Source organism: Prionailurus bengalensis, chromosome B2 (assembly GCF_016509475.1).
Source record: "Prionailurus bengalensis isolate Pbe53 chromosome B2, Fcat_Pben_1.1_paternal_pri, whole genome shotgun sequence".
Taxonomy (NCBI): Eukaryota; Metazoa; Chordata; class Mammalia; order Carnivora; family Felidae; genus Prionailurus; species Prionailurus bengalensis.
Window position 1 is genome coordinate 4,026,667 of NC_057349.1, and position 22,089 is coordinate 4,048,755.

Below are 22,089 nucleotides of genomic sequence, written 5' to 3' on the forward strand. Positions count from 1 at the left end.
CCTCACTCCCCACCCATGAGTTCATACGGCATCCGACAAACCGGGAGAACGCAGACCCCCTGAGCCCTGGGTCTCCCTGTGGGTCACCCAGAGACTCCCGTAAATCCAGGCTCTGAACCCACGGAGGGGCTGCAGAAGACAACGCATGCTCATTGCTATTCTCTTGCTTTCCTCGAGCTCAGGCTGACCATCTGTGGATTTCTGCGGTTTCCATCCATTCATTCAAAGCAGGTTTATTAAGTAGCCACGAGTGCAGCAGAGTTCCAAGTGCAAGAGCAGTGAAAAGAACAGACCAAATTTCTGCCCTCAAGGGATTTCCATGATCTTTTCTACGTTAGCTAAACCAGAAGGTTTTGCTACTTTCCTTACTTGTCTGGGGGAGGCAGGAACAAAGGAGAATGCTGATAAACCCGGAAGTAGGGCCGGAGAGTATCGGAGAAGGAGGCCCTCGGGAAGGTAAAGATGTGGGAGCCAGTGGTCATGTTGTAAAAGGATACAACCCCGACGTCGCAGTCCAGAAAAACCCCCACAACCAGGGGCTGCTCCCTCAGATAAAGGGACGTTAGGGGAGAGGTGAGCGCTACGTAGCCTTTCTTTACACATAGTCTGATGGCCCAGAATCCAGACTGAGGGCACTGTATCACGCCAACGTCCCTATGCACATTTTCCAAACAAACTCCTAAATCCCAGCCAGTTCCTTCTCCTACATCTACTTCAAAGTACTGTCTTCCTGAGGTGAAGCCTTCACAGCCCAGGATACTGGGTAAGACGGTGAATCTCCTAGACGAACTGCCTAGGTTCTCCTGGAAGCATCCACGAGTCACTTGTCTCCGATCTTCAGACAGAATTAGCTCATGATGGGCTGTGTCTGGATCCAGAGTCACGTTGACTGGAAAAAAAAAAAAAAAGGTAACTAAGTAAGTAAGTCAATAAAGAAGGAAGGAGGGAAGGAAAGGAGGGAGGGAGGAAGGGAGGGAGGAAGGGATGGAGGGAGGAAGGGAGGCAGGAGGGGATGGAGGGAGGAAGGGAGGGAGGGAGAGAGGAAGAGAGGAAGGAAGAAAAATGGGAGGAAGGAAGGAAGGAAGGGAGGAAGGAAGGAGAGAGAAAGAAAAAGAAAGAAAGAAAGAAAGAAAGAAAGAAAGAAAGAAAGAAAGAAAGGCACATTTTTTGTTGTGAGAGCACAGTTTAATTTAAGTTAAAGCAGCCTATGCTGGAACCCAGGCACCTCTCTTACTGGTGGCGAGAGCTTAGGCAGGTGATTCTCCGGGACTCAATTTTGTTACATATGAACTAGAAATTGTCATCTCTATCACAAAGAATTGTGGGGGAACTGAATGAGTTTAGGTACGCTTAATGCTCGGTAGAGTTCCTGGAATATGGGCAAGTGCCCAGTAAGTGGTAGTAATGGGAACACTATCACCTGCATCATCACCGTCTTAGTCACTCGGAGAAGTCAAGGACCAGAACTAACCGGGACAGCAAAAATTACAGAATTGCAAGGAGAAACAGACAAGTCTACAATCATCACGTGGTATTTTACCACTCTGTTTCCTATAACTGATAGATCAGGCAGGCAAAAAAAGGGAAGATCTGAACAACCCAACAAGCCCGGCCTAATAAATATATGTAAGGCTCGGCAATTAATAAACGGAGACTATGCACTTTTCTCAGGTATAGATAGAAGATGTACGGAGGAAAGACTAGTCGGAAAGTAAGTCTGAACACATTCCAGTGAATCTACATCACACAGACCATATTCTCTGACCTCAGTACAATCTGGTTAGAAACCAATCAAATAAAGATAATAAAAAATATTCTAGGGGGCGCCTGGGTGGCTCAGTCGGTGAAGCATCCTACTCTTGATCTCAGCTCAGGTCACGATCTCACCGTTCTTGAGTTCGAGCACCGGGTCGTGCTCTGCGCTGACGGGGTGGAGCCTGCTTGCAATTCTCCCCTCTTTCCCCCTCTCTCTGCCCCTTCCCCGTGCTCTCTCTCACTCTCAAAATCAATAAACATTAAAAAAAATATTCTTGGGGCACCTGGGTGGCTCAGCCGATTAAGTGTCTGACTTCGGCTCAGGTCATGATTTCGTGGTCTGTGGGTTTGAGCCCCGCCTCTGGCTCTGTGCTGACAGCTCAGAGCCTGGAGCCTCCTTCGGATTCTGTGTCTCCCTCTCTCTCTGCCCCTCCCCTGCTCACGCCCTGTCTCTCTGTCTCGCAAAAATAAATTTAAAATGTTAAAATTTTTTTTTTAATTTTAAGTTAAAAAAATATTCTAAATAATAGGAAATGTAAATGTTGCTAAATCATAATATGATGATATTTGGACTTGAACAATAATAGAATGCTACATACAAAAAATTATACGGTGGGGTTAAGGTGGAATTTTCAGGAAAATTTTATAGCCTTTAAGTGTTTATTTTAGAAAAAGAAAAAAGTTGGAAATTAAGAAGCTAACTATCCAACTTAAATTAGAAAAAGAACAGAGAAACCCAAAGAGAATTTCTTTTTAAAAAAGGCAAATAAACAGGGGCACCTGGGTGGCTCAGTCGGTTAAGCGTCCGACTTCAGCTCAGGTCACGATCTCGCGGCCCGTGGGTTCGAGCCCCGCGTCGGGCTCTGGGCTGACGGCTCAGAGCCTGGAGCCTGCTTCTGATTCTGTGTCTCCCTCTCTCTCTGCCCCTCCCCCGTTCATGCTTTGTCTCTCTCTGTCTCAAAAATAAATAAACGTTGAAAAAAAATATTTAAAAAAAAAAAAGGCAAAGAAACAATAAACCAATGAAATGAAAATAATGCAATGGAGAAGGAAAAGCCAAAAGTAGCTTTCATGAAAAGACTAATACAACAAGCATACGTCTAAAAAGACTTATCAAAAGAGAAGATAAGAGAGAAGGCAAAATTGGAATGAATACAGAAATTTAAAAGTTAAGAGAATTAATGATAAACTCTATGCTACTAATAAAATCGGCCATGTTAAGAGGCTGGGGCGCCTGGGGGGCGCAGTCGGTTAAGCGTCCGACTTCAGCCAGGTCACGATCTCGCGGTCCATGAGTTCGAGCCCCGCGTCGGGCTCTGGGCTGATGGCTCAGAGCCTGGAGCCTGTTTCCGATTCTGTGTCTCCCTCTCTCTCTGCCCCTCCCCCGTTCATGCTCTGTCTCTCTCTGTCCCAAAAATAAATAAACGTTGAAAAAAAATTTTTTTTAAAAAGAGGCCCACGTGCAAGAGGTCGAGGGGTGCCTTCTAGAAGCCGAGGGCAGTCTCTAGCCATTCTAGAAGCCGAGGGCAGTCTCTAGCCAACAGCTCCCAAAAAGCCAGGGCCCTAAGCCCTACGATCGTAAAACAATGAATTCTGCCAACAACCTGAGTGAGCTTAGATGGGGATTCTTCCCCAGTCTAGCTAGTCTCCATGAGAACCCAGCCTGGCCACCACCTTAATTTGCAGCCTCGTGAGATCCTAACCGAAAGACCAACTAAGCTGTGCCCAGCTTTGTGACCAGCGAAAACTGTGAGATAATACATGTGTGGTGTTGTAAGCTGCTGCATTTGTTTGCCGGTAGAGATTATACAGCCGCCAAATCATTTTAGGTTAGCTCCGATTTTGTGGCCAAACAAGTTTTAAAACACTTTCAGTTTTCAGAGCTTTTTAAATTTTGTAATTATAAATAAGAGTAGTGGCAACACAGAAAGCACTGAGGGAGAGAAACAACAGAGCAAGAAGCTCTGGCTTTGGATTTGGTAAAACTTGGTTTCCATCATGCTTCTAGCATTTACCGTCTGTGTCATCCGGGCCACGGTCCTAAAGTCATTTGAGCCAAAGTCCGTAACACTTACTTATCTTTCTTACATCGTTCCGAGAGTTGAGTAAAATATTAACCACACACACTATGTCCCAGGCACTGCGCTAAGCACTTTACACACGTGGACATATTTACGGTTCATGAACAACCCAAGGAAGTGGAAAGTCTTCCCATTCTCATTTTTCAGCTGGGGAAATCGAGGAAGTTGTTTGCCTGGGATGACTCAGCTAATATATGGGAGAGCAGGAATCTGAAGGGTCTGTACAGATAACCAATATGCTATGTCTCCGCTGAAGTACCACTAAACGGCACTAAATGACCTCTCTGGCTATGAGCCTGCCCGGGGACAGGTGGCGAATGTGATTACCACATAAGGTCCCTTCCACCCATAGCATTTCGGGATTCTTCACATACCTTGATAGCTCCTTAACATTTTCTTCATATCAAAATAAAGCTCAGAGACACTGCACACAGTATGAACTTCCAAAGAATGGGCCTCTGGTGTTTCCAGCTTCACAGCCGAACTCCTAGAACAAGGAGAGGCCAAGGGTCTCTTCAGTGATACATTCCATTCAACTCCATCTACCCAGGCCCTCCCCTCCCGCATTCATATAGGACTTACCTGCGCAAAGTCTCTTTCACGTCCTACAGAGAAACAAAGACAAAAAGGGAGTGTGAGAACCTGAGTATTTCGTGAGGATTGGCGCACGGGCTGCTCTCCGGAAATGCTCCTTCCAAAGAAGCAAAGAGAGTGACCCCAGCCTCAGATATTGACGGACACTAGATAGAATCATCCCCACCCCGGCCTCCTGCGATGTTCGGCATGACAGGACGTTCGTCAGCCTCTGAGTCTGTTCTCTGCCTTGCTGAGATCTGTGGAAAGCTGTGGGGTCTGCAGTCACAGCCTGTGGGATGCTGACGCAAGAGGCCAGAAGCTTTGCCCACGTGCCCGCTGGCGAGACTTCCTTCTTGCCTTGACCTCGTTTCTTTCAGAGCGAGCCCATATTAAAGACCACCTGCCACAAAGGGTCCTTCGTGGCGAATCCACGCACAGCCCCCTGCAAATGGGCCACGAAGATGGTGGGGGCAGTTATCACACAGTGATACGGCAGGTCACGTACAGTCTCCCACTTACAGCGGGAGAACCTTTAATTCCATTAGCGGAAACTAGAACGAACAGTTCCTGGCACAGTTGACCTTACTGGGCCGGGTCTTTCATTCAGCTGAAAGAAGGCCCCATCAGGGCCGTGGGGGGCTCTGTGAACAAATCAGGGAAAACTGTCACTCACGCTGGCTGCCCCACCTGAACATCCGCCAGTCTCCCGGCGGAGCATTTCAGGAGGCAGTTTGACAGTCAGGGTTCTGTGCACATGGGACAGAGGCGGATGGTGGCAAAAGTTACCCCATGATCCTGTTCGGCCAAGGACCCCACCACGTCCACCCAGTGGGGGTCTAGTTTTCTGACTCGCATAAAGGTACCCTACAGACTAGTGAAGGCCACCCTGTAGATACCGAGGTGTATCTAAACATTCCTTTAAATTCCCCTCACCAGTGTGCCACTTTTGGGCGAGACAGGCAACTTGCCAATCTTCCCACGCTCCCTCACCCTTCTTCTCTCTCTTTTTTTTTTTTTTACATTTATTTACTTTTGAGAAACAGAGTGAGACAAGGCGTGAGCGGGGGAGGGGCAGACAGAGAAGGAGACCCAGAATCCGAAGCAGGCTCCGGGCTCTGAGCGGTCAGCCCAGAGCCCGACGCGGGGCTCGAACCCACAAACCGGGAGATCATGACCTGAGCCGAAGTCGGACGCTCAACCGACTGAGCCCCCCAGGCGCCCCACCCTTCTTCTCTTAACAGGTCGAGGGTGCCTTCCCACAAGCGCATGGCCCCACCTGCAGCAACTTCTGGGCTGAGCTCTGACATCTCTTCTCTAGTTCCAAGATGTGACTCTTGAGTTCTTGGCTCTTCCGTTTCAGAGTGGCCTCGTTATCCATCAGCCTCTGTAGAGTCTGCTTGTTCTCCTTCTCCAGTCTCCACAGGTAAGACTTCTCCTCTTCGTGCAAAAAGCTCTGAAGATTCTTGAAGTCAGACTGGATTTTTTGTTTCTGACTCTCTATCTTCTCCTAGAGTCAAGAAAGTAAGCTCAGAAGGCGGAAACAAGCCAAAGGCCCGTCAGCGGGTGAAGCGATGAAACGTGGCGGACAGGCAACGGAATGCTACCGAGCCTCGACGAGGAACGAAATTCGGACACACGCTACAACACGGGTGAGCCTTAAAGGCGTGATGCTAAGTGACAGAAGCCAGACCCGAAAGGGCAAATGTTGTAGGATTCCACTTACATGAGGTACATAGACTCGTCAAATTCATAGAGACAGAAAGTGGGAGAGTGGTTACCAAGAGCTGAGAGGAGAAAGGAATGGGGAGTTGAGCGTTTAGTGGGCACGGTTTCAGTTTGGGCTGATGAAAAGGTTCCGGAGAGGGGTTCCCACCAGTGGTTCCCACCGATAGGTGGCGGTGATGGTTGCACAATAACGAGAAAATAGTGCCATGGAATTGTACGCTTGCGAAGGATTAAAACAGTAAATTCTGTGTTACGTGTACTTTAACATACACGCCGAAGAAAAGTTTTCACAGCTACTGTGACATCCTTTTCCCAGGAGTCACTGGAGCTGGGTGACTGTCACAAATTTCCTCTGTAGGCTGTTCTCAGATGTGGGAGAGTTGTCACAAGTCTATACAGTCACCCGATTGATTCCCTTCTTCGGCCAAATGCAGGAGGAAGGAGGGGCGGGAGCGCCAGATAATTTGATCATGGAACCAGGGCTGAAGCCAAACGCTTTAAAGGTTTACAGAGGGGGGGGGGAACCCCAGTTTTTATTTGGGATGTAAAGAGGTATTTCTGGGCCTGAGGGAATGGCCCGAAGCAAAAGCTCGCGATGAACATCTGGAGACGTGACTCTAAGACAACAGGCCAGCAGGGAAGGTCAGTGCTACCAGCAGGGGGAGGTCGGGGTGGAAGGATTTTATCATAGTTATGTGTAGACTGACAGAAGCCAGATGACACGTCTTGTGGGACCAGGCTTTCATTTTGGGAGACACAGAACTGCACTTTCCACCAGTGCTTTCCCAATTCAAGCAGTGTTTGGATGACTGAGATGTCGTGCTAAAAGTGTCCTGGGTGGGTTTTCCGTATATATTAGTGTCTTTTGTTTTTTTTTTTTCTTCTTGAGACAGAAGGCACAAGCAGGGGAGGGGCAGAGGGAGAGGGAGAGAGAGAATCTCAAGCGGACTCCATGCACCAGTGCGGAGCCCGACGCAGGGCTCGATCTCACGACCGTGAAACCGTGAGCTGAGCTGAAATCACGAGACCGACGCTTAACCGACTGCCCCGCCCCGGTGCCCCACTGTACGTATTAGTTATAATCAAGATCCTCCCCATGGCCCAAGATCCCAGAAATGAGGGAAGGGAGAGCGTCCTCTGCGGGTTTAGCATCCGCACCCAAAGGAGCAGGGCAGAGATCGGAAGAGACCCCCGAGAGAGGCAAAGCGTGGGCCAGCCTGAGGGGTTCGGCCGTGTGTTGATGGATTACATAAATATTTCCATACGGGAATGCATCTCTGATCACGGGCAGCTAGTCAGCCAAGGAGGTCAATCCGGAGTGACTGTTTTCTCGGTGTTCACAAAGACTGGCCTCTGAACCTATGAGCGAACACACTCTGCTCTGTGGTCAACGTTTCAGCGTAATCAGGTTGAGGCCTTCAAACCAGGAAGGTACCGTAAGGTGTTTCAAATTTGAAACGTAGGCAAGGAGGGCTCTCACCTACACAGGCATTGCAGCCAATGACTATTGGAAAGTTGAAGGGATTGGAGATAAATTCTCACAGATGTAGACCACCACGGGCATCGAAGCATGTAACGGTTTCTTCTCTGGGTTTTATCGGGTTTTATTTGGTCTGGTTTAGGGAAAATAAATGATCATCCCGTTTTACCCATCACCCGCCGCGCCTTTGCTCTAGGGTAGAAAATAGCTTGAGATCAATGAACCCAAATTCTTACATTCCATTCGCTTATTTGCTTTCTGGCGAGCACCTTCTGTTTCGTACACTCCTCTTCCAGCTGCTTCAAGTTCATCTGGGCATTCTGGAGCCTTTCCTGAAGGGAAAATGGGGTGAATAAAGTCTATTCAATGTGACAACTCTTCTTTAGGCACGTAAGAGGAACCCCAGGCCTCCCAGACTATTAGAATAACACTGGATATTGGGGCGCCCTGGGGGGCTCAGTCGGTTGGGCGCCTGACTTCCGCTCAGGTCCTGATCTCACGGTTCGTGAGTTCGAGCCCCGCGTCGGGCTCTGTGCTGACGGCTCAGAGCCTGGAGCCCGCTTCGGATTCTGTGTCTCCCTCTCTCTCTGCCCCTGCCCCACTCGCATTCTGTCTGTGTCTCTCTCAAAAATAAATAAACATTAAAAAAATTTTTCAAGGTAGATTTTATAAAAGAATGTGCTGAACCAAACACAACCAATGCCAGAATGTCTGACGCACAGGGAACTTTGTGTGTGCTGTGCTAAGTCGGGAAGGAAAGACCAGGATGCCAGCTCAAGTTCATGGAGACAGCTAATGGAGGAGGGTGGTGCTGGTATGTTTTGAAGAGTGATAATCCACGAAGCCAGTCTGAAATGATTCAGTATCGATATCAAGCTTTTGGGTTATTTTTCAAAATAGTTTCTCACATTTTCATGGAAACCAATTTTAAGCTGACCCAAATTGCTAGCTGTGGCTAATGCTACAAGGGTCAGCCCCTGCCTTCTGTAAACCCAGTAAGTATACTTATTAATTCTTGAGTGTTCTCAGGAAAGGGCTCTGTGAAGCTTGTCAGGAAAAGATGATATCGCCCTTTCTACCCAGGGGACCCGGGAATCTTACTCCAAACCCACCTCTACCTCATGGGGGAGGGAACCATGAGCACCACACTGGGGACAACAATCTTCCTCTAGTCTAAGCAGGACAGAGAGAGAATAAGGTGCCAGGTCTGTGCCCCTCCTTCGCTCCCTGTGGCAAAGGCCAGCCTGCCTCTACTGCTTTGGAGTGAGAAACGTAGGCGCTGCCCCAAACCTCTCCGTCCACCTCAGCCTCCGTGAACAATCATTTCCAAATCCTTCAGCTCCCCTTCCCAAATCTTGCTTGAAACTGTCCCATTTCCCCCTCCTTATGGGAATAATCTGAATTTTATCCCTTGCTATTTTTACTTTATCGGTGGCCAGACGTCCTTTTCAAAGTCAGCCTGATCCTCCGATTTGCAAATAAAAGCGCCCCCCCCCTCCCCCCCAGTGACCAGTGCCACTCTGGGCTAGGATTTAGACTCTGAGCTGAAGCTGCGGTTCCGGGCCCAGACCTTCCTTTCCCAGCCCATCACCCGCCTTTCCCTCCATCCCACGCCCCGCTGTGCCTCTGCACATACGGTCCCCTCTCTCTGGAACGCCCCGCCCTCTCTTTTCTCCAGGCCTCTGTCTACGGTTAATTGTTACCTGTCCTTCAGGAGTCACTTCTCAGAAGGCTCGTCAGACGCCGCTCCCACTCGGTGCCCACCCCCACCACCCAAGCCAGGTCACTCCGAGCAATCTCTTTTGCTGACGTGTCTTCCCTACTAGACTGTAGGACACCCGAAAGGTGGTGCATCTTTGCTTCCTGTGTGTGCAGAGCGTATCACAGTCTCGCCCACTGTGGTTGCTAAAATGACACACGCGGGGTGAGGCAATAAACCACGCAGGGCTGGGTTCGAGCGCGTTGCGTTCTGGAGCACGGACAAGCGCCTCACAGCAAGAATGGAGAGGGACAAAAGGGTGGCCTTCCCGCTGGAGGTCGAGATGGACAGTCAGGACTTGAGTCAATGAGGACCCATAATAAACCATTTTTCACACCACGAAAGACAGGACCTGATGACGTGATGACAGCTGTAGTTCAGGGTCATTTTCTCGGGTTACAGGCCTCGTAACCTCAGGCCCGGGGGGGGGGCAGCATGGGAGCGGTACTCGCCAAAGCCCCTCCGGTCCACGCGCTTACCTTGTAGCCTTGGCATACGTCCTCGATGACAGCTGTGTCGTGCCCTTTGTGCTGCGGTGACCGCTCACAGCGCCAGCAGATGAGCTGGCCTTCGTCTTCGCAGAACAGGTGGAGGAACTCTCCGTGTTCCTCACACGACATTTCCTGGTCCATCTCCTTGATGGCTTCGATGAGATTTCCCAGGTGCTTGTTGGGCCGGACGCTGGCCATCCGAAACGGAGCCCGGCAGTGGGGACAGGAAAACACATTGAGCGACGGCTCCTCCTGGTGTAGGTTCTTCAGGAAGTCGTTGATGCACTGCCTGCAGTAGCTGTGCCCACAGCTGATGCTCACGGGCTCCGCCATCAGGAGCAGGCAGATGGCGCAGGTGACTTCCTCCTTCATCTTCTTGGTGACTATGGGGGAGGCCATGGCTCTGCCTGACAGGCTCCAATACCGGATCGAGAGGCAGAGATGAAAATCCACAGGGATGGAAGTACACGTCGCCCGAGCCTCGGCGCGGTGCCCTGCGCTGGCCTCCACGCGCCTTGGAGTCTCCTTTCTCGAGAGAAGAAACGGATTGGAATTTAGATGATACGTAAAATGTAGCTGCGTTGGGGGCACCTGGGTGGCTCGGTGGGTCAAGCAACCGACTTCAGCTCACGGTTCATGGGTTCAAGCCTCGTGGCGGGCTCTGTGCTGACAGCTCAGGGCCCGGAGCCTGCTTGGGATTCTGCGTCTCCCTCTCTCTCTGCCTCTGTCCCGCTTGTGCTCTGTCTCTCAAAAGTAAATAAACGTTAGGGGCGCCTGGGTGGCTCAGTCGGTTGGGCGTCCGACTTCGGCCCAGGTCATGATCTCAGGGTTCATGGGTTCGAGCCCCGTGTCGGGCTCTGTGCTGACAGCTCTGAGCCTGGAGCCTGCTTCCGATTCTGCGTCTCCCTCTCTCTCTGCCCCTCCCCAGCATGCACTCTGTCTCTCTCTCTCTCTCAAAAATAAACATTAAAAATTTTTCTTTTTAAAATAAATAAACACTAAGAATTTTTCAAACAAATGTTGCTATGTTGTGCCAAACAGGAGTGACTATCACGTGTGGCCGCTTACATTTACATTCGTGAAAATTAAATAAAACTTAAAAATCCAGCTTCTCAAGCAGGCCAGCCACATTTCAGTCGTTTAACAGCTGCGGTGACTGGTGGCTACACAGGAGCACATAGGCAACACTCTGTCACTGCAGCAAGTTTCCTCCCAGCAAACACTGACAGAGGACAAGGAAGGTTTCCTGCAGCAACAGAGAAGTCAGGGAGGGAGCGTGATACTCTTGCCTGCTCGAGGAAACATCCAGAGTCCCTATTCCCAGAACTCTTTCTTTGGGACTGGTAGGAACACCGAGGTAACTGGGTGGTCTATGAAGGATTCCATGGAGGTCATCCAGTGTGACTCTACCCTTCCCCGCTGCCACTCCCCCTCCCTCGCCCCACCCCACCGCACTCAGGCCCACAAGGAACAAAAGACAGGCGGGTTAATAGAGTCTCAGGGAGCCCCAACCAGGACCGATAATGAAAGTAAACAAGACAAGGAGAAGAACCGATGTGTCCTTTCCGGAGTCCTCTCAGCCTGAGGGAAAAGAACTAGAAGGAGCTGGGAGAGGGGTTGTCGTGGGGGGCAGAGCTCCTGCAGAATTAGGGAGCGGGCTGTGTCTTCTCCAGGCCGGGGCCTGCGTCTCGGGGTGACTGGAGCGCAGGGGCTCCGCAGAAGCGGGGGTGTAGGGGGAGGCGGGAAGCAGACGGGGGGGGGGGGGGTAGGGGGACACCGGACGGGGAGGCGTGACCAGGAGCAGAGGGGGCGACCCCGCGCCCACCGCGGCGCGGCTGGGGACCTCGCTCCGTTCCCCACTTCCCGCTTCCGCGCGTCCGCGGGGGGCAGAGCGGCGGGGACGCCCCGAGAGCGGCCTTTCCTTTGACAGTAACAGAACCGAAAACGGGGGTGCCGCTCAAGGTGCCGGGACCGTCTCTCGTAGTCACCGAGGAATTCCTCTGGGGACCTCGGCGCCCCGGCAGGGGTGGGGATGGGGTGCTCTCCGCCGGCACACGCGGGGCCCGCCCGCACGGGGGAAGGCGCTCCCCTCCCCGGGCCCGCCCCCCGCCCCCACCCCTCCCCCGACGCCACCGCCCGCCGACCCGGGAGACCACCGGCGGGAGCCGGAAAGCGGTGCCGACCGTGTGCAGGGTTCGCGCGATGCGTCGGCAGCACGCGCCCCCCCCCCCCCCGCTCACTCGCACGCTCGCTCACACTCACACGCGCGCGCGCATCCCCGGCCCCCGCGCCGACGCCCTGTCCCACCTGCTTCCCCCGCCACGCACGCCCGCCCAGCCCGGGCCGCCGCCGCCGCCGCCGCCTCCCGACGCCCGGTTTCGCCGACCGCGGGCTCTGAAACGAAACTGCTGTGGGAGGCGGGCCCGGAGGTCCCGGAAGGAGGTCTGGGGCGGCGCCCCCGAGGTCCGGGAGGAAGCGGGCCGCCGAGCCCCGGGAGGAGGAGGGAGAGGGGGAAGAGGGCGGCGGAGTCCCAGGAGGAGGGTGGGGGGAGGAGGAGGGCCGCGGGGTCCTGGGAGGAAGGCGAGGAGGAGGAGGGGAAGGAGGAGGAGGAGGAGGAGAGCCGCGAGGTCTCGGGAGGAAGTGGAGGAGGAGGAGGGCCGCGGAGTCCCGGGAGGAGGAGGAGGAGGACTAGGAGGAGGGACAGGAGGAGGGGAAGGAGGAGGAGTGCCGCGCGGGGTCCCCGGGAGAGGAGGAGGGGAAGGATGTCCGCGGGGTCCCGGAAGCAGGAGGAGAAGGACCGCAGGGGTCCCGAGAGGGGGAAGAGGAGGGCCACGGGGGTCCCGGGAGGAGGGGAGTATCGCCCGGATCTTAGCACAGAATACCTCTGTCACAGGCATAAAAAGGCGGGGCAGATTAATAACCCCGTCAACTATTTCGTGACCTTAGCACCGGAGCATCTCAGCTCGGGAAGCCCGCGGAGCGTCCGTTCCCAGACTGACTCAGATCGGTCCACCACCGGTTTGCCACCACCGGCTTTAGGATTCACCAGCCTTCGGGGCCGACGTTTGTGCCGGTTTGGGGCCGCGCACGGTTCTGTAACTGGCGAGGGGCGCGGCGGGGAGGGGTGGCGACTGCAGCGGCGTCTCTCGGGGTCACAGCGTCGGTCAAGCACGCCCCCTGCGTCTCCGTCCGCTCGGTGTCCCATTTTCCTCCTCCGCGCCCCTGGACGGGACTCCGATGCCCCCCTTCTCCGCAGTAGGAGACGCCCTCGGGGACACAGAGCTCGCCCAGCCGCGGCCCCGCGGGTCCCAAACCGTGAAACGGGCTCCTCTCTTCCCTTCCCGGACGGGAGTCTCTCTGTGTCCTCTGGGCCCTTCACAGACACTCCCGCCCATTTGCCACCCAGGGGCTCTTCGGGCCCCGGTGGCGCGTCTGGTGGTGGCGGGCCCCGCGCCCAGCGCGGGACGTATCTGCCCCCGAAGTAACCGGCACACGGACGGGGCTGAGGGCTGAGGTCCTGAACCCCTGGCCCCATGGCGGGTCCTCGCAGATCCCCATGACTTTCACCGCCGTGGACGTGACTGTGGACCCAGGCAGAGCTCTTCCCAAGCTGGTCCTCTCAGAGGATGCCAAAACGAAAACAAACTGCCGCTAACACAAATAACAGCAAGGCCAAAGCAACAACGCGCTGACAGAGTCTGTCTTGTGTGCCATACGTCTCTATGCGCGTATGTGTGGTACGCGTGCGTGTGTGACACGTGTTATGGGGCATGCGATGGTGTGTGATACATGGTGTGTGTCAGTGTGATTGTGTGTGTGTGTGTGCTGTGCGATATGTGCATGTGTGTGTATGTGGAAGGCAGGTTAACAGGGCAAGGGTAATGCAAATATACTATTTAACGTTCTTATTCTATAAGATAAACTGTGATTGGGGCCCCCCGGGGGGGGCTCGGTGGGTTAAGCATCCAACTCTTGATCTGAGCTCAGATCATGATCGTGAAGTTTATGAATTCAAGCCCCGTGTTGGGCACTGTGCTGATGGTGCAGAGCCTGCTTGGGATTCTGTCTCTCTCTGCCCCTCTCCTGCTCTTACCCGCATGAACTCTTTCTCTCTCTTTCTCTCTCTCCCTCTCTCTCTCAAAATAAATAAATAAACAGTAAAAATATTTTTTAAAAAGACGACCTGTGATTTAATGATGTACACTCTACACTCTAAAGCAACCACTAAAATAACAAAACAAAGAATTATGGTTAACAAGCCACAAAAAGAAACAAAACAGAATCATAAAAAATATTCAAGTTGTCCAATAGAAAGTAAAAATGAGGAAAGGGAACAAAAACAGATGGGACAAAAAGATGGGTGCCAGAAGGGCACCTGGGTGGCTCAGTCGGTTGAGTATCCGACTTCGGCTCAGGTCATGATCTCACGGTTCGTGAGTTCGGGCCCTGAGTCAGGCTCTGTGCTGACAGCTCAGAGCCTGGAGCCCGCTTCAGATTCTGTGTCCCCCTCCCCCGCCACTCTCCATCCCACCCCTGCTTGTGCTCTGTCTCTGTCTTTCAAAAATGAATAAACATAAAAAAATAAAATTATGATTACAAAAAAATAAAATTATCATTATATTTTGCATGAATTATTAGGAGAAAATATGTTCCAGGAAAATATCATAGCAACATCTCTTAATTTTGTTTCCATCTTTCCTTCCCATTTCCTGTAACCTACGTAAGAAGCCCATTATTGAAACTAACATGTATTTTCCACTGCCTCTCAGTGTGTCTTTGCTTACATGTTGATCAGTAGATGGCAGTCTTGCGTTTTTGGTGTCTTAGGTCCATATGGTTTTGCCTTTAAGAAAACAGAACTAGTCCTTTGATCAATATTAAAAACCAATTGTAAATTTAATCTGGTTCTTATGGATGATTTTTAAATGGCTAACAATGATAACTGTACCCAGTCACTTTTAGTGCATTTATTTCTTCACACAATAAACATTTATTGAACAGCTTGTCTGTGGCAGACAGTAGCCTGGACCCTGGGGAGATAGCACTTATATTAGAGATCATTTATTTCCTATAAAAGTTTCCAGAAAGCTAAAATATGTAAAAAAAAAAAAATTATATCCAACACGCTATAACAAGGTAATAAAAAGCGTTGAAGCCAAGAGAAGAAACGGCGAGAGGCATGCAGGTTTTGGCAGGATCTGGATCCTTCTGCAGAGTTGATAACCTCTGAGCCACAGTCTGAAGGAGAAGTGAGAGTTCACCATGGGAAGAAGGGGGCCAGAAATTACGGAAACACTGCATGTGAAAAGGTCAAGAGTCATTAAAAATATTCCATAATATGTGAATGCAGTGAAGTCCCAGGACCAAGAGCATGGAGTCCATGAGGAAGACTGGCCTCAAATAAATCTGAGACCGACAGAGTGGGGCACATCTGGCAGAACTCATACCTCCTTCCTCCCCTCTCTGCATCTTTCCTTTACGGGATGTTTACATGGGGGGAAAATTCACAACCACCACTGAGCCGAGGTGCTGGGGAAGGTGGAAAATGAATACGCCTGGCTTGCTCATCCATTTCTCCGGTTCCTATGACCTTCCACCTGTTTTCAACTCTGTTGCCAAGACATCTTTGGACCCCAAGGGCACTTGGCGGTGAGGTTTAAAAGTTCAACCCATCTACAAAACACCTAGCCTGCACCCTTTAAGAACTCATCGCCATGCAATTATATATAGAGAGAGAGACACAGATCTCTAACTAGATGTATTGGATGGAGACAAAGCAAATGTGGCCTGATATTAATAATTGGTGAATCTAGGTAAAGGGTATAGGAGGATTCTCTGTATTTATCTTGCAATCTTTCTCTAAGTTTGAAATTATTTCAAAATAAAAAGTTTTTAAAAGCCACAAGTCCCCTTGACCTTTGACCCGCATCACCAGAGGCCAGGCTCAGTAGGGACTCTGTGCCTTCTAGGCTACAAGAAGATGAAGGGATCCTAAGGAGGAGACAGGCTGCTTGGTTCTTCCTTCTGGGCTAGGGCTCTGTCTCTCTGTCTCTGTCTCTGTCTCTGTCTCTGTCTCTCACACACACTCCTCTAAACATCAACTCTCATTATCACTCCCCTGGTCTGGTCTACACCTCTCTCTATCCCAATGGCATTGTGTTGTGATGGCTTGTTTATCTGTTTCTTTTGCTTGCTTGTTTATTTTTGTTCTCCTCTTTCTGCAAGAGATCTTCCAGACCAGCCTGTGTCTGGGCATGGATTTCTTTTTTCGGTTTTATCCTGTTGGGAGTTTTCCGATGACCTTGCACCTGTACATTCATGCCTTTCCTGTATTTGAGATGTTTTCAGCCAATATTGGTTCAAATATTTTGTTTTCCGCTCCGTGCTATTTCTCCTGTACTTCCGAGGCTCCGATGATCCAAACGTTAGCGCTTTTCAAAATTGCCCTATGGGCTTAAAGCAAAGCATATTTATTTTTACCCGGCATCTGTGAATCAGAAGCTGAGGCATGGCCTAGGTGGGTTCTCTGCTTCCGGGTCTCACCTGCCGGCAGTCTAGAAGCCGACCGAATCTGAGGTCTCATCAAAAGCATGACTAGGGGAAGTAGCCACTTCCAGCGCAGATTATTAGCAAAATCCAGTTCCTTACAGCTGCAGAAGGGAAAGTTTACATTCCCTGGCAGAGGCTGCCTGCAGTTTCTTCCCAGATGGGGGTTTCCCTCACACAGCCGGTGCTTCCTCGGAGCCAGCGAGGGAGAGACAGAGAATGCAAACCTGTTAATAAGACAGAGGCTTACTGCGATACGATTGTGAGGTGACATCCCATCACCTTTGCCATACTCCACTGGTTAGAAGCAAATCACAGGTCACATCCGTACTTAAGGACATGAGCACAGACGTGGACACGAGGAGACCGGGATCGCGGAGGCATCTCAGAGTCTATCACAGTGTGAAGCGGGCTGTGGACCGAGCTGTGGCCTGATACGTCCGGGGCTCGGCAAGATGGAGTCCTGGAAGGTAGGCAGGCGAATACAGGCTGTGGTTGATGGCTAGTATGTCAGCCAAGATGCCTACAGGATCAGAGACCAGATTTACGATGGCCAGAATACGATCACAGGGCAGGAGGCCTGGGATGCTAGGGTAAGACGTGGCATGGTTCTAGAATGCGACCCTTAAAACGCAGGTGAAGGCCACACAGAAAAAGTCCCAGAGAGTGTAAGGTAAGACCTGAGGAAAACACACAAGGAAGAGGAGAGAGAGTCAGAGACAGACAAGTGAAAACAATGAAATTTGGTTTGCACACCAAAATGTCAAAATTGATGAAGTTACATAAAGCTAAAAGACGGTGATCAGACTCAACAAATGGCATGTGGCATTCCTCTAGATGCAAATAATTTAAAATTTTTTTTAACATTTATTCATTTTTTGAGAGACAGAGACAGAGCATGAGTGGGACAGAAGCAGACAGACAGGGAGACACAGAATCCGAAGCAGGCTCCAGGGTCCGAGCTGTCAGCACACAGCCCGACACAGGACTTGAACTCACGGACCGTGAGATCGTGAGCCAAAGTCGGATGCTCAACCGACTGAGCCACCCAGGCGCCCCTAGATGCAAATAATTTTAAAGCCAAACGAAGATAACTATGTTTAGGATGCTCGAAACAAATGCAACATTAACTTCTGCTTAAAAACACGAGGAAATTATGAAACTCAAATAGGTCAAAGTGAATAAGAAAAATCCACTGCTTCAAAACTTGAGAAATACTAGAAAAAATACAGGCTTCGAAAGAAGAAGACTTATTGCTGAAATAAATCCTAGACTACCTGTTGTCCCTGGAATGATTTACAGGCAAATTTAGTGGGAGAGCGCATAAGAGCAGCTCCACACAAAGGAGCAACAGGCCGACAGCACCAGGATCAGCATCATTCTGGAAGCTTCACAGAAATACAAAACCTCAGGCCCACCCCAGACCCACTGAGAGACTCGACACTTGCAAACATTTCGTCAGTTTTCACAAATTCCTCATCAAGGTAACGCATATGCCCGTGAAATTTCGGACGTGCCGCCTTAGGGCAGTGGAAGAACATTTTGAGGAGTTAGCTCAGAATGCAGAACAGACCAGAAAGACGAAGAGGAACGTGTACAGTATAGGAAAATGCAGTTCAAGGTCAAGGATAGACGAGAGTTTCTGTATACCCGTAATAGGTCGGTTGATCAGAGCAGAAGTGTTTGAAGGTACTAGGCAAGAAGTTTTTGGAATCAAGGACACTGGTTTCTCAAATCACAAGTACACCGCGAGTCGGAGCAGGACAAACAGAGTGATTTATGCCAGTCCTTTGCTGCATTCGACTTTATTGTTGTGTTTCTCCATTGTCCTATCTGCTGTTTGCATAAGAAGTTGCTCCTTCCATAGACAATACGCGAGCTTTCCATGGTAGCTTTTAAGGGTCTCTCTTTCTCTTAAAATTCTAGCAAAAGCTGCTGTTGGTGCGCGAGGCTTGGTCTCTCTTTGCCTCTTCTTGCCGTTTAGGACCTGAGGCCTTGAAGGCTGTGATTATGCTGCAGGCCCAGGGAGAAGGTGAGTGAGCAAGAGGTCCACAGCCTCCTTTTCACCGCGGGGTCGGGAGATAAACTCAATCGTTGCCTTTTCCATAGGGCGCACAACACCTCCAAGCTGAAGGCCCCGTCCGAAGGCCAGTGGCCTCATAGAGATAATCCGTGTTTACTCACTTGGAGAACCCCTTGGGAAATCTTCTTTGTGAACGAGAGGTGAATGCTAGTGCCCGCTCGAATCCTTGGGGACCTTGATCTGGAGGCCTATTTATCTTCTTTCGACCGCAGTGTCATTTTGCAGCCAGATTTTTTTTTTTTTTAATGTTTTATATATCTTTGACGGAGAGCACAAGTCGGGGAGGGGCAGGGAGAGAGGTGGAGAGAGGATCCGAAGCGGGTTCTACGCTGACAGCAGTGAGCCCGATGTGGGGCTCCAACTCAGGAACCCCGAGATCATGACCCGAGCCGGAGTCAGATGCACAAGTGACTGAGCCACCCAGGTGCCCCACTGCAGCCAGACTTCAAGTTCTAGGACGTTCACTTAGAGAAGTCATGTGGAATGATTCGGGAAGCTCCTCCTGTGGTTCAGCCCTTCTCTGCCACCCTCTGTCTCCCTCTTGGAAAGCGAAGTCGGTTTAATTCTGTGACTCCCACCTTGAGCTTCTTACCTAGTAGTACTTTTCAGTTAGGGACGTACTCACTCTCATCCATCAGGCATAACCACCAGGCTAAACTCGTAGAAGTATAAACCTGATCACACCCCACACTTGCTTAACACGTTTTGCTTCCCACTTTTAATTTTTTCCACTAGAAGATAGCTAACCACAGAGTGAATCTGGGTGTGTAACACAAGAAAGCCTGGAGGAATTCTTTTTTCGAGTCTATATTTTTTTCTTTCTTTTTCTTTCTTTCTTTTCTTTCTTTCTTTCTTTCTTTCTTTCTTTCTTTCTTTCTTTCTTTTTCTCTTTCTTTCTTTCTTTCTTTCTCTTCCTTCCTTTCTTTCTTTCTTTTTTTAACATTCATTTCTTTTTGAGAGAGCAAGAGAGAGACAGAGCATGAGCAGGGGAGGGGCAGAGAGGGAGGGAGTCACAGAATCTGAAGCAGGCTCCAGGCTCCGAGCTGTCAGCCCAGAGCCCGATGCGGGGCTCGGACCCACAGACAGAGAGATCACGACCGGAGCCGAAGTCAGACGCTGAACCGACTGAGCCACCCAGGTGCCCCAAGTCCATAGTTTTCCTTTCAGAATTCACGCAAGTTTTACAAGTGACTCAATTTGTTTAAAACAAATAAAAACATGTTTCCCAAAGTATTGCATAAAACTGGCACTTCAGAAAAACGTTCCGTGTTTTCCCTGTGGCCTCAGTACACTGCTGTGCTTAGCTGTCTCCCACAGGGGCTGCAAGGTGAAGTTCATGCTCCTGAGTGTTACATAAAGGCCGCTGTGACCCAGTCTTGCTGACTTCTGACCCAAATTTCCTATCAGTCCCTGACGTGGAGTGTGTGATCTGGGTGCTACAGGTTTCTCTAAAATCAAAATGGGCTTTTTCTTTTTCTGATTCCGGAATAAATAAATGCTCTTTGTACAAAACTTTAAACAATATAACAAAAACCTAAGTGAGAAGGTCAGACTTATTTCTCCCCACAGAGCCACTTATCTTAGATATTTTGCTGTTTCTGACTCTCTAGCTCTCTCTCAACATATACGTGTGTGTATACCTGTACATGTAGACATATACGTCTGGACATGCGTATACACACATAGACAAATACATGCTTATGCGTATTCACACACGTACACACATGCATAATTCCACAGGCATAGGTTATAAACGCTCATTTTCTGTCGTCACCTTTTGGTTTAGTTTTATAGTTTTTTGTTTGTGTGTTTGTTTGTTTTGTTTTAACCGTCTCATTAGTTACCCAAACCAGATAACCAAAGTTAACAGCCAGGTCTGACTCACAGACTCTCATACAAAGTATATTGATATCCTGTTTTCTTGGGTAAATATTTAGAAAAATATGGGGTCCCTTTCTATGTAATCTGCATCTGTTTTACTCGCTTAAATTATACAACATTATAAAAAGCATCCAAGTCAGGGGCTCCTGGGTGGCTCAGTCGGTTAAGTGTCTGACTTCGGTTTAGGTCATGATCTCATGGCTCGTGGGGTCGAGCCCCACATTGGGCTCTGTGCTGACAGCTCGGAGCCTGGAGCCTGCTTCAGATTCTGTGTCTCCCTCTCTCTCTGCCCCTCTCCCGCTCGCATTTTGTCTCTCTCTCTCTCTCTCTCCTTCAAAAATAAATAAATATAGGGGTGCCGGGTGGCTCAGTCGGTTGGGCGTCCGACTTCGGCCCAGGTCATGATCTCATGGTTCATGGGTTCAAGCCTCACATCGGGCTCTGTGCTGACAGCTCGGAGCCTGGAGCCTGCTTTGAATTCTGTGTCTCCCTCTCTCTGCCCCTTCCCTACTCACACTGTTTCTCTGTCTCTCAAAAATAAATAAACATTGAAAAAAAAATTTTTTTAATAAATATTAAAGAAAAAAATAAAAAGCGTCCAAGTCAAAGGGTACAGATACCACTCATTCTTTTAAAGTGTTGCTCAGTTTTTAAATATAAAGATGTCTTGCCATCTGTTCGGTCAGTTTCCCATTGATGAACTCTTAGGTTATTTCCAGTTTGCCCCTCTGGCTTTCTTTTTTTGAGTTGCCTTTTCACTGAATGTGTTTGTGAATTCCGAGAGGACCAACACTTTTACGATATTAAGTGCTCCCGCCCAACAATGTAGTCCATAGTCCTACCTAGCCAGGTTGTGTTTTATGTCCTTGATAAAATGTTATTGTTTTCTTCCTTTGAGCCACACGTTTCTCGTTCGAGTGATTCTTAAAAATTTTGCAGTTTTTGTGGCTAGAAAACCTTAAAAACTTTCTATCTCCATTCCTGGCTGGTTATTCCTACTACCGGGGAAAGCAACTGACGAACAGAAAAAAATCTTTCCCGTGTGTGCGGCCAGTTTCCAAATCCCCTTCCTGATTTGCACCGTAATCCCTGGTGGTGTTGAACAATTGCGATCGTCCACACTGCGCCTCTGTGTCTTTGCTCTTTCTGGAAGGTCCTTGCCCTTGGTCACTGACTCACCCACACCACCTGTGAAGACTGACTACAGCCGTGCCTCCTCCTGGAAGCAGGTAAGGCGGGGTCCTGATCTGCTCTTCCTGGTGTCCCCGTGCACGCGTGTATTATTTGTTTTCAAGACTTGTCATCCCAGCTGTCTGTCTGGGAGTCGTCTCGCTCAGCGGACTCTGAACTCTGTGCAGTCCTGGGTCAGGTCTCAAACAAACTGGTGTTCTCAGAAGCAAGCACCACATCTGGAACAGAATAAATTCCCCAAGAAGAAAAAAAAGAAAAAGAAAAAGAAAGAAAGAGTGTGGAATGAAACTGCTCTGAAGGGACACAGCTGTTAATACCAGGCCAGAGAGACCTAACTTTCTAAGGGCCTCTGATCTTTTCTTCTCTATTACTATAGAGAATATACTCTATTAGTATACAGAAATCCTGACTCCTGATGGTGAGCATGACTCAAGAATTCATCCATGTAATAAATTAATGTTTAATGAACACATACTATAGGCCAAAGACTATGCCAAGAGCTGTGAATACAGCAGTTTTCA

The 22,089-nt window shown here is 49.9% G+C and overlaps 2 protein-coding genes across 3 annotated transcripts in view; both read right to left on the minus strand.

The window, feature by feature from the left end:
* The window catches only part of LOC122490296 (histone H2B type 1-A), a 348,434-nt gene that overhangs the window by 153,150 nt on the left and 173,195 nt on the right, over nucleotides 1–22,089 (minus strand). The gene's annotated exons all lie outside the window — the stretch shown is intronic.
* TRIM38 (tripartite motif containing 38) lies at nucleotides 218–12,411 on the minus strand. 2 transcript variants are annotated; one of them, XM_043592873.1, is made up of 7 exons: nucleotides 12,176–12,411; nucleotides 9,856–10,399; nucleotides 7,854–7,949; nucleotides 5,689–5,919; nucleotides 4,419–4,441; nucleotides 4,211–4,323; nucleotides 218–889 (listed from the first exon to the last, which is right to left on the minus strand). In XM_043592873.1, the coding sequence occupies exons 2-7, from the start codon at nucleotides 10,264–10,266 to the stop codon at nucleotides 366–368; spliced, it is 1,398 nt and encodes a 465-aa protein (XP_043448808.1). In that variant the 5' UTR covers nucleotides 10,267–10,399; nucleotides 12,176–12,411; the 3' UTR covers nucleotides 218–365. The 2 variants fall into 2 exon arrangements, with proteins under 2 accessions (XP_043448808.1, XP_043448810.1); XM_043592875.1 differs by lacking the exons at nucleotides 5,689–5,919; nucleotides 12,176–12,411 and having other exon boundaries at nucleotides 9,856–10,393.